This window comes from Hippichthys cyanospilos, chromosome 15 (genome assembly GCF_059441005.1).
Source record: "Hippichthys cyanospilos isolate Australia breed blue-spotted pipefish chromosome 15, RoL_Hcya_1.0, whole genome shotgun sequence".
In the NCBI taxonomy this organism is placed as follows: Eukaryota; Metazoa; Chordata; class Actinopteri; order Syngnathiformes; family Syngnathidae; genus Hippichthys; species Hippichthys cyanospilos.
In genome coordinates, this window is record NC_142383.1 from 1,585,385 (window position 1) to 1,598,372 (window position 12,988).

The 12,988-nt window shown below is 39.2% G+C and overlaps 1 protein-coding gene across 3 annotated transcripts in view; it reads right to left on the reverse strand.

Annotated features, from left to right (window-relative positions):
- Positions 1–12,988, reverse strand: part of cdk9 (cyclin-dependent kinase 9 (CDC2-related kinase)) — a 27,186-nt gene continuing 14,198 nt past the window's right edge. For 2 of the 3 annotated variants that reach the window (XM_088434821.1, XM_088434822.1), the window contains exons 7-8: positions 10,666–10,814; positions 1–3,164 (exon numbers count right to left, since the gene is read on the reverse strand). In XM_088434821.1, coding sequence (XP_088290947.1) covers positions 2,799–3,164; positions 10,666–10,814 — 515 coding nt within the window. In that variant the 3' untranslated portion in view covers positions 1–2,798. The remainder of the gene's footprint in view (positions 3,165–10,665; positions 10,815–12,988) is intronic. The other variant, XM_088434823.1, reaches the window with a different exon arrangement.

Consider the following 12,988-nt stretch of genomic DNA (forward strand, 5'->3'; position numbering starts at 1 on the left):
TTGTGTTTATTCTTTTTATTATTAATTTTATTCATGCCCACGTCATAGTTTCGTTCTGCAGACAAAAGACGGTGTGAGAAGAACAAACATGGATGTAACTTGCCGTCCTCAGGAGATAGCTGGGACAGAACCGTACATGTAGTGCTAACACCACCGTGTGGCACAAAATAATATAACATAATTTAGCGTTTTTTTTTATATACTTTATTGAGCCTGTTGATCAAATGTAATAAAAATTGGACATTTTCTAACACATTGACTTCTAATGTTCACTTACCCCAACATGCGTATACCAAACACGTTCATACGCCTACTTGTTCATACCTCGACCTGTTCATACCTCAACATGCACAGGTCTGCGAGGGCCCTTTATAGCTGCTTGCAGCTCTAGTTATTTATTCATTTTCAATTTAGAAGTAATAGCTTTTCCACAATTTATATTTACTTTTTATTTTATTTTTTACCTTTCTAAAAGCAATCTAATGAAAATGTTCTCTAATGAGGAATTATCTCACTTCTGGTGGTGTTATATTTGGAGTACCCCATTACGTGACACAAGCCTTGTGGCCTTGACACATTTCGTCCCTTCACTAATTGTTTACAATATTCAAGCATAGACTTCAGATGATCAGGATCAAGGCGATTGCAATCGTTGACCAGAGTAAAATAAGCAACAACTGATCATCACCAATCCGATCACAAGCTGTGGAAGTGTGTCTATTTAAATAACTTGTTTATTCACTGCATATACGTGTATGGTACTTGTAAATCATCATTGAAAATATGTATATAATAGTTATTAAATATAGTATGTTTGGCATGGCTAAACAATCTTCGCTGTAGTCGAATGTGCCAGAGATTCCACCAATTAAAAAAAATCACTAGAAAGCATTCAAGTAGCTAGACAAAGTGAAATTTCAGTCAGATGATGGATGCAACAATTTACATTATTATATTATAATTCATTGACTTTATAGCACTACATAAATTTGCGAACACCTTTTCCTATAACTAGAAAATGAGCAGTCGCTCTAGTGCACTTAAAAAGGTGTAATGATGCTACTCCACAACATTCCGACAACATATAATTTGCAAAACTGATCAATTATGTAATTGAACGCTCAAGGTATTGGGACATTACAAACACAGCTGATCAGATTCTTGCATCCGATGGCATCGGGTGGCTGCTATAAAAGCCACATCACCCTTCTATGTATGTAGTGTATGTAATATCAACAGCGGCCAGAGGCAGCGCCAAAAGTTTTCAATGTCGCAATGGCCGAGACTGTGCTAAATATTGTGCTGACAGTGCTGTGCTATCGTTAGCTTAGCACGGTAACTACGGTTCAACAGCTGTTAAGTGAAGCAAACGCTGCACATACCAGTTGTCCCAAGTTCTCGCTTTCTAGAAGTTAGGTGAGTGCTCTTGCTTGGCTCTGTTTTGTATTGAAAGCTCAGCTGGCCGTGTTGGATCGCTCCCGGTGACCGCAAAGTGGCCGCCATGATTCATTCCTGCCCCCTGCATGAACCGCTGAATGTTCCCGAAGTTAATTGCTGTCGAGACGCGGAAAAAGTAAAAAAAAAAAATAAATAAATAAAAAATAACCGCGCGAAAGGCGGAATTTCACTTCTGGTGACCGCGCGCGGCCATTTGCGTCGCTCAATTCGCGTCCATCGCGTTGCCTGACGTGCATTCGAGCCCAGTTACGCAAACTCCATTGACTACAATACTAACCTCTTTTTCGCCTCGTTCGTGTTCGGTGTGCATGTACCATTAAACTAAATCATCTCTAAAACATTATTTCAGGTGCAGCCCACGCGGCCCGGTGCCAGTTGATCCAACGGACTGGTACTGGTCCGCGGACCGGTGGTTGGGGACCACTGATCTAGGATACAGCTTTTGAGGATGAGAAGTTTGTTGCCCTGCCATAGTTTAAAATTGCGAGTTTGGGCCATATACACAAATAAAATGATCCATCATGTGGAAGATGATATCTTCATCATTTAAAAAGACTACAGTAAATAACATTTGTTTCAGTGGTGAAATGCAAGTTGTACTGTAACAAAACATGTTTGTAGTATACTACCAATGCCACAATTGTCTTTTTTTTGGTTTAAAAATGACATTTGTTCATTTAATTACATTCAGCTGAATTATGGTGGACCCTAAATGTTTTTGTTTTCTGAAAACTGTTTAAACACAAAAACAAGTTATAAACCTGATTAAAAAAAAAAAACACCTCTGTGACGATAAAAAGTCTGTTTTCAAATGTAGTCTTGGGTTAGCACAATACACAATTTTGTGATGAACTGGCCAAACATTGCAGGATTTTGACTTTGTTCAAAATAAGACTATTTATGTATAAGACAAAACCCAATATTTCAGCAGTCCTTCAGGGTTCAAATATGTATATGAAGTATGTCACGAATGGAGTGTGATCGTCCACACTTAAATCAATCAGAACACTGTATCCAAAAGGTGGACAAATGAGAGAAAAATAAACAAAAGGAAAAAATCAAGACATTCTGATTTTACATTAAAATTCATGTTCAATTCAAGACATCCAAACTATGAGTGGAACTATCATTATTTTCCATTGTAGACCAAGTATGATGGCAAAACAACAAGCAGGAAGTGTTCATAGAACAAAGCTGGGCAAGATCAAGGAATGCATTAATTCCTTAAAATGAGGGCACGTTACTTTTTTTTTTTTTTTTTTTTTTAAACAAACCTGTCAGCAAGTTGTACTCCTTTAAAAATAGTAATTCAAAAAAAAAAAGGGGGGGGGGGGTCCTGTCTAAAACACTCGATCAAACTCAGTCTGACTAGTGGTGGCAGGGTTTCTGTTCTGGTTAGGCGGCTGTTGAGGCATGTGGCCTCTCCGCCGGGGAGGAGCCAGATACTCAAACATGGAAGTGTTATGGGTAGACAGCATGTTCTTTAGGTCCGACGGCATCGGGTCAGACCAGAAAAAGTCATGGTTGAGTGCATCGTCGCTGTCTGTACGCTGGGCTGGGTCCAGGACGAGCAATTTATCAATCAGATCCAGAGCATAGGGGTCTTTGACGTAAGCTTTGAGACGATCCTTCACTTTCCTCTTTTGCCCTTTGGGTAGCTCCATTTTCTGGTACAGCTCATACTTCTTGTCCACACCTGGCCACACCTGCATGAGAGACACAAACATCAATGAAAAACTCTAGTACCTTGACATGCAAGTGCCCCGGCTTCCAAGTTGACCAACCCAAATGAGAACTAAGTTGAGAACTAAGTAAGTAAGTAAGTCAGTAAGTAAGTATGTATGTATGTATGTATGTATGTGTGAGACTTTCATCTTGATAGCACTTTATAAAACAACCTATTTCTTTACATTTTGAAGTGTTTTTGTACAAGGGTTCTCTGATATGAGTTTATTTTGTTTTGTAACCACGCTCATAACATACACAATCATAACTGATATCTTTCCCAATTGAAATGACTTAAAGCCTGCCAGCCAAAACATTATGCATGTCCTTTAATGAAGAAAAAAAACACTTTATAACATTACATTATAGATACAGAGTAAACATTTCTTGAGTAATTTCTGAATGGGACTGGTGAGTCTTTTAAGTCTTAAAGCCACAGTTAAGGCTTCGTTGAGAGCCACCTTTGTAGTCAGTTTATTATTTAAAAAAAGGGGGGGGGGGGGAATTAGAGGTAAATGTCCCTGTTAAAATTAATTTTAAATTAATTTTGGATTCAATAGGAGAAATATTCAGTGTTCTCTCAATTTTGTTAATGGGAACCGTAAAACACCTGTGATACTGAATTCCTTGAAGTAGGATTTGGCTGCTCTGACAGACATTGTACATCCATAAATAAAGTGTATGAAATGTATTTAATAAAACCTTGTCTACCTTCCTTCCCCATGCTCAGTAATCTCAATAGAATGCAGGCTGAGTAGGAATGTTTCTCTTCTTGGCACAAACCTGAGCAGTTCTTCAAAGGTTTTTGTTAAAATTCCGACCTTGACCCTGCAAGTAAGTTTCGGGGTGGGATGGGGTAGGGTAGGGTATGGAAAACCAACAGAGCAAACAGGCCTGCTGTGCATGCTTTTGATTTTGTGAAACTGATTTGTTAGCTGAAAAGAGCGTGTTCAACAAAATAGCAGTGGTGAGTTCAATGTGGGATGCTACTGACTCTGTGAATTAAAAAAAAAAAAGTTACAAGTGGTCCTTATTTAAGGAGTAAAATTATTTGGTTAAAATGGGTAATTCAAAGTTACAAGTGGTCCTTATTTAAGGAGTAAAATTATTTGGGTAAAATGGGTAATTCAAGACACCGTTTTGATGTAGAGCAGTTTTTAACTAATAAATGATTATGAGGGGGAAACCTAAAAGAAGTGCAGAAAACCATAGGCTGTTTAGCTAAAAAGATATCAAATTCTTTAAAATGGCAGCTAAAATCAGGAAGACGAGGAAGATATAAATCTTCTCAAAAGGATCGGAGAATAACCAAACTGGCAATGGCTCAATCAATGATTAGCTACATGATGATCAAAGAAGATCAAAATGTGCATGTGAGTACTATTACAATGAAAAAGCCCATGCAAAATTCCATTTAGGCATTGGATGATATCAGTCACGATGAGTAAAAATATTGCGGTAATGAGATAGAGGTATTGAGCTTATAGCTTCAAAATAGATTTTAACTAGATACATTAGATACGTTTTAAAATCTTTTTGGCTGAATAGCAATTTTTCAAAATTTAAAAACTGATATTTTTAAACAAAATATATCATATGGCATGTTACAAAAAACATTTTCCATGATAAATAAAATTATATATGTAAATATAATCAAAACAAACCTTTAGCTTTTACAGTGGGTCCCCGTGTTATGAGATTAATCCATTCCGCGGTTGGGCTCGTAAGGCGAAGTCACCGTACGGCGGGTAATCCAAACATATGTTAAATTGCTAATGCCTTTAGAACCCCAGGTAAAAACATCAACATTGTACGTACATATTAAAAATCGGTACCAATATAGTATAGTAAGTGCTACGTATATATCATATACATGTATAAAATCAGAAAACATGAATAAAAAATATAGAAAGATTTATTTACCTTTGAGTGGCATTTGTTATGCCCATATTCCCTAGTAAGGATAGCCTAGCCTAGGCTATCTTTGTAATTCTTGATTATCTCCAGCATCGTTTCAGTATAAATCATCTTTTTACTTCTCTCTTTAACATCACTAGCAATCTTGGGACCCATGGTTAACCCAATCAACTTGAATTAAGCAGTAAAATGCACTATAAATACAGTGTTGTAACTACTCACGATAGAAATAAGCTTTACCATTCCAGCAAATGAGTGAGGGCGACTAATAGCAGACCAGCATTGTAGTGACGCGTTGCATGGAGGCAGTTAGGTAACAGAACACAAAATAAGTGCAATTACCTAAAAACACCGGCAGATGGAGGCAAGACATAAATACAGCCAACCCCCTAGAGTCATGGCAGTTGTTTTTGTCGCAAAGCGGGGAAGATACTCTAAAGAGGGGACGAAAAACTCAGTATTTCACATCGCAACATGAAAAAAATGTAAGACAGGGACGCTGTAACACGGGGATCCGCTGTACATTAATTCATTGTCATTGTAAACAAGATTTAAACTGAAATAGGGGCACTTGGAATAAAGTAAGTATAAATGCAACATTACAATAAGTATAAATGCTCAACAATCTTTTTTTTTAAAAATGATTCGAAATTAACTACCATAGAGTGATCATAGCTAACTACGATCGAGTGTTGGTAGTTTATTTCAAATCAATTAATCAACTACCATGTGTATTAATTAATAGTACAATGTGGATTTTGTTATTTCACGTCGAAGAGGGTATATTTCCCTGTATCAGTCAGTCAGTCAGGTGAGTCAAGTTAGTCAGTCAGTCAGTCTTTGATAGTTTTAACTAAACATGACTTTCAAAAATTGTGATATTGCTAATATGGTTATCGGCCTCTGCCTGGTCCTATTTTTAAGAAAAATAAATGAATATATAAATGAATAAAAAGTAAAAAAAAAGATTTGTTGAAGTGGGTTCAATAGAAAACATAGACTTTCAGTGAACGTAATGACTGCCTTGAAAAGAAATGGTACAATAATTCAAGCTGCAGTGGCCAGTGAAGACAGCTAAGGGATGGTGGTGGGAACTTTATGATAAGTCATGGAATTTCTTTACCACACAGAAAACATGGCGGACGAACTATTGTTTATGGAGGTTCGCTGGTACAAACACTTGGTTCGGCTGAAATTTGTAAATACTGTAAACAACTCCTGGTGAGCATGCACGCTGGGGAGAGATGAAGAGTCTGTTTAAAAAAAAAAAAGCTTGGAAGAATTTCAATCATTTGACTCTTCTGGGATTCTCTACCTCTGTTATAGTAATAGTGGGACATGATGATGACGCTGAAGTTGGCTTCACGGCGCGCAAATTCCACCTTAAAGTCCTTGAGATAGCATTGTTTCCCACATGTTTGCATGACAAAGCCTCTGCTTTTTAATCACCCTAATATTTTAATCACGCTAATATTTTATTTACCAGTGTGAAATGGCGTTGAGTTTCTCTCTAATTCGTTCACCTAATTCCTTAAATATACAGTGCTACCAGAGCAACCCATTTTGAAAAATACGATTTGCAAAAAATTGGAATAAATTTGTTTGAAATGACCGTCAATGACATTTTGACTGCTAATTTAACTGCTTAAAAGTAAATAATGTGCTTGGTTCAAAGTAGGCTTCATTTTTTTTGCCATCTCTTGGGTGATTTTTTTCAAATGATTATTTACTTTATTTTACTTTATGTGTAAGTATCAAGCCTTGTTTGTATACGGCTTGTTAAAAAAAAGGGGGAATAAATACACTTGCTTGATCAAACATGATGAATAATAGTGATTTCAATATTGACCAAAATAATCGTGATTATTATTTTGGGCATAATTGTGCAGCCCTAAGATTTGAGGATGACCTCCTCAAGGCAATGGAAGAATTTCACCTGCGCTGAGCAGTAGGACGATGAAGCTAGAAGCTAAGGCTAATGTTTCAATTTGTTACTGAAGCGACCAGTTATTTGGTCGTGAAGTTATTTGGCCCAAGCATGGCAAATGGTCACTTTGGCTTGTAAGTTGCAGTGTTGATTGCTTGTAATGTTTGTTGTTAGGCATGAAGAAGTCTGGAGGACTATGTCAATTGTTATGAAGCTCTAGCGTGAGTTGCGCCTGACCGCATCTGGGACGACGTGCTTGTTCACCATTCTTTCTATTTAAGTTGCAGTGCTGATCTTCGCATTGAGTGTAAAATTAAGAATTTTTGCGTATTGTAATCTTTATTGTTAGGCTCGAGGAAGCCTGCAGAGAAGGACTGAGTCAGTTATCAAGCATTAAGGTGAGTTATGGCTGACAACAGAAGAAAAAAACTGCCTTGTTATTGTTTTGTCTCAAGCAGGAGGAAGGCCGCTCAAGCCGGCCTGCTGGAGCGCTTCTGCAGCTGTGATTTTCAAAATATCTTGCAGACAAAATATTTTGCAGAATGTCTTACTACGCAAACTATTTTATCATACATGTATTATTTTTTCACCCACATGCGCACACATAGAAGGACAAGTACACTAGGTTCCGGCCACAGTCTTTCCCCTGATGCACTTTTGACCCTTTGAGGGCCGGAACCTTCATGTAGTCAGGGACCTCTGTATCAAATAAAGAGAGAGGGTTCGGAGAGGCTGGCAGAGCGCAGTAGAATTGACCTTGGCCAGTTCCTCTTCAGTCTCCTCATGCATGAGCTGGAAAAAGATTGTGTACGGCACATTTTGGAAACACTTAACAGAACGAAGAAAAAAACCGTGTTCAGCCCTATGGCGTTATATTTGTGCCACAATTACGCACACGCGGAAAGAAAATGTGAGCGTTGAAAATAAAACTGCGTGAGCGAAAATAGATTTTGAGCGCAGAAAAAAAGTTCTTGAAATGAAGTTTCTTGCTCAAAATTCCTTTTTGCTCGCTCGCAATAGCATTCTCGCGCTCAACATCTCGCTCTCGTTCGCGATACTCCTCCCTCCCTCCCTCAACATCGCGTTTGCTCAACATCAAGCTCTCGCTCGCTCGAGTCGTCCTCTGCGCTCGCTCAGTTCTGCTCACGCGTTACGTTTGTGCCACAAAACCAGCCAATCAGAGCTTGTAAAAGCACATTGATTGACAGCTTGATATCCAATGAGATTGCTTGTTGTGTTCACCCGGAACGAGCAAAAAAGAGTGCGTCACATCGACGTGGGCGGGAGGGGTGGGCTTATATTATTAAAGTACAAAAACTAACAAGGTATTTCTGTCAAATGATACAATACAGTAATAATAATAATATTAAAAGTAATTCTCAGCCTAAGTCCGTGTTGACGCACTCTCGTTTGCCCTTTTCGGGTGAACACAGGGCAAACGAGAGTGCGTCAACGGATAGCGTACAAGCAATCTCATTGGATACTAAGCTGTGTCAATCAAAGTGCTTTTACAAGCTCTGATTGGCTGGTTTTGTGGCACAAACGTAACGCGTGAGCAGAACTGAGCGAGCGCAGAGGACGACTCGAGCGAGCGAGAGCTCAATGTTGAGCAAACGCGATGTTGAGCGAGGGAGAGAGGAGTATCGCGAGTGAGAGCGAGATGTTGAGCGAGAGCGGGCTATCCCGAGCGAGCAAAAAGGAATTTTGAGCGAGCAATTTCTTTTTCTGTGTTAAAACTTTATCGGCGCGCGCTCAAACTCTTATCATTACGCGCTCAATAGTTTTTTTCTTGCTCTCAAAATCTGTTTTCGCTCGCTGAGTTTGATTTTCTCCGCGCGTAATTTTTTTTCCGCGCGTGTGTAATTGTGGCACAAATATAACGCCATACAGCCCGGGCTCGGTTGCCATCAAACAAGTAGGGTACGCAAATGAGCGCAGTGAAGCATGCCACGTTACGCATCAGTGATTTTACGCTTCAGTGTTGCGCATGTCCCAGGATGTCTGAAAAAAAAATTATAGACAAACATCTTAAAGGTAAAGGCTATAAGACCATCTCTAAACAGCTTGAAGTTCCTGTGACAACAGTGGCTCATATTATTCAGAAGTTCAAGACCCACGGGACAGTAGCCAACCTCTCTGGACGTGGCCGCAAGAGGAAAATTGATGACAAATTGAAGAGACGGATCATTCGAATTGTTTCCAAAGAGCCCAGAACAACCTCCAAAGAAATTAAAGGTGAACTCCAAGACCAAGGTACATCAGTGTCAGATCGCACCATTCGTTGTTGTTTGAGCCAAAGTGGGCTTCATGGGAGACGACCAAGGAGGACACCACTGCTGAAAAAAAATCATAAAAAAGTGAGACTGGAATTTGCAAAAATGCATGTTGACAAGCCACAAAGCTTCTGGGAGAATGTCCTTTGGACAGGTGAGACCAAACTGGAGCTTTTTGGTAAGGCACATCAACTCTATGTTCATAGACTCAAAAACCAAGCATACGAAGAAAAGAACACTGTCCCTATGGTGAAACATGGAGGAGGCTCAGTAATGTTTTGGGGCTGCTTTGCTGCATCTGGCACAGGGTGTCTTGAATGTGTGCAAGGTAAAATGAAAATTGTAGACTATCAAGGCATTCTGGAGAGAAATGTGCTGCCTAGTGTCAGAAAGCTTGGTCTCAGTCGCAGGTCATAGGTCTTCCAACAGGACAATGATCCAAAACACGCAGCCAAAAACACCCAAGAATGGCTGAGAGAAAAGCGTTGGACTATTCTAAAGTGGCCATCCATGAGCCCAGATCTGAATCCCATTGAACATCTGTGGAAGGAGCTGAAACATGCCATTTGGAGAAGACACCCATCAAACCTGAGACAACTGGAGCAGTTTGCTCATGAGGAGTGGGCCAAAATACCTGTTGACAGCTGCAGAACGCTCATTGACAAATACAGAAATTGCTTAATTGCATTGATTGCCTCAAAAGGTTGTGCAACAAAATATTAAGTTATGGGTACCATCATTTTTGTCCAGGCCTGTTTCATTAGTTTGTTTTGTTAAATAATTATGTTAATCAGCAATTCAAAAGTGATGGCTGATTTTGATGATTTAATTTAATAAATTTTTATTTATTGTTTCTTTTGTAAGTTTCAAGTGATTTCAGTGAGAATTGTGGGTTTTTCCTTCTTTAACTGAGGGGTACCAACAATTTTGTCCACGTGTGTATGTATCTGAGTTAAGCGTTTTGTTGTTCGCAGAGCAGGAAATACGAAGCGCAAAATTTGAACATAAAAAAATATATATTATAAGCTTCTTGAACCAATTGTTGTTCCAGGTCTTGAGATGGTATAGCCCAAATTTGAAGTCAATCTGATGAATTGTCTTAGACAAGGGGGCAAAAGTGAGCACTGCAAATGTCCAAAAATGGACCAAAAACTGACATTAAATAAATTCATAACCCAAATTCTGTACCTCCAAACATATGGCTGCAATAGGCTTTCATTGTACAACTTTGGGTCTTAGACATGCCAACGATGGCTTTTGGTGTAGAGCGGAGTCAGGTTGCTCAGGACAGAGTAGTGCAGGGTTGAAACAGACGATGGAGATGGGGCTTTAGAGAGATGTGTGGCATTCATGTAGAAGACATACCTCAGCTGTGATGGAGCCACAAAGCTGACTGATGAGAGTGAGTTGGTGCTGCTCGGTGTTGCCTTGCATGATTGGACTTCTTGTCCACATCTCTGCCATAATGCAGCCTGCCCCCCATAAGTCAATTGGGGGGCCGTAGTCTCGCTCACCTAGGACCAAAAAACTAAACAGTTAAACTTTGTACTGAGATGAGAGCTTTGACTGAAATCACTTCCCATTCTGTGTTCTGCTGCTGTGCCAAAATGTGTGCTAAATTAAAAGAGCATGTTTAAAATGTCCATTTGGGGGGGGGGGGGGGGGGGTCACTACTGGAGACCGCCAGCCAGAGATAGAAAAGCACTGCAAGCATGCAGCAGTTGGAGGGTTGCATGCGGACACACTCTCAGCCCAGCGAGAGAAAGAAAGAGAAAGAGAGAGAGAGCGACAGCTTCAAAAAGTAAAAAAAAAAAAAAAATTCCCTTGGTAAATAAAATCATTCAGAAACATGTTTTATTTGCAAATCTACAATTTTGAGTTTCAATGTGATTAATATTGGTTTGATGAAAACAAAAACCTTTACAAGTAAAGAAAAATACATACACGCACACACACATTTTATATATATATATATATATATATATATATATATATATATATATATATACACACACACATACACACACACACACGCACACACACACACAAAACACAGAAATCAGGACGAGTGTATGAGGTATGACTGCAAATTTCACCAAATCCCACTGATGAATTAATATGGATAACAAGAATTTGTGTCACACTTTGCAGTGCCAACAAAATAGATTCTCTAGATCAGGGGTGGGCAACTTCAGCCCTCGAGGGCCGGTGCCCTGCATGTTTTCCAGTTTTCTCTCCCTAACACACCTGATTTAAACCATTAGCTCATCAACAAGCTCTGCTGGAGCTTGAGAATAATCCTAATCATTTGATTCAGGTGTGTTTGAGAGAGAAAAGAGGAAAACATGCAGGACACCGGCCCCCGAGGCCTGGAGTTGCCCACCCCTGCTCTAGATAGTTTCAGCTGGGAGATGTGCACTCCTCCTCTTGGTCTCACTTTCCATTTACCTTACAAGCGTGTGTGAGTTTCATGAGGGAAATGGACACTTTTACAAGACACATGATTGGCTTCTGGAGAGTTGGGGCGGAAGTAGATTACATCTTCGACTGTTGCAAATCCCTTAATTCTTTTGTTAGGTAGACACGATGGAAGAGGAGGAAAGAGCAGCGCTGCACCTGAGCATAGTTAATTTCTTAACCTAGATTTATTTTGTAATAAATTAGAATTTGAAGTGTAAACTCTGATCGTTACCATGTTTGGTCAGCTACAGACTTCGCTCTAATTAGACTTCCGAGTGCCACTAATAAAACCGCGGCTCTCCATGAGACTACAGCCAAATTTTTTTTACAGCGCATTGTCCTCTGAATCCTGAATGGCTCAGGGGCTTTACTGTCTCAAAATAAAATATTAACGTTGTACTGTATTGGTTTTTCACTTGTCAATTTATTACAAAAGGCAAGGGGATCCAAAAGCTTGCTTTCGTCTCTCCTGTAACTGCCATGTGTGAATGTGCTAGTAAGCACATTGATTGACAGCTTGGTCTCTGAGAGCCGATCACGTGACTCGTAGGCGTGCCGAGAACAAACGCACACACTATGTTGACACACAGACAGCAATGGAGAAATGCGCAGCTTTGGAAATCTGACTTTTCCCTAGATTTCTTTTGCAATAGACTGAAATTTCAAGTGTATTGTTATGATATACAGTAAGAGGCTGTGCTTTAATTCGATGTCCGAGCATATCCTTTTATAAAAATCTTGCTCAGAAAAAGAAAGAGCTCCACTACTACTCATAACAATGTGCGGGTTCATGACGAAGAGGCATAGCTGGGACTGTGAAATACGTGAGTGACAATGTTTCCAACTTTGTATTACTATATTAAAATTATTGTTTTAAACAAATTTGGGGCTTTAAAACAGGTTTTGATTTTTGGTTCTCTTCTATAGTTTATTATTGCATTGTAAAATAATATAAAAAATAAAGCTGGCTACTTCACGGATTTCACTTTGCGCGTGTTATTTTTGGAACGTAACCCCCGCGATAAACGAGGGATTACTGTATACATATTAAAAATTGGCAACAAAATATTAAGTGTTACTTATATATAATATTCATGTATACAGTTAAATAACATAATAGTTGAACAATATATAAAGGATTTATTTACCTTTGAGTGATGTGACTTCAACTTGTTATGGCCATATTCCCTAGCGAGGGTAGCCTAGTCTATCCTTTGTCGTATTGCTT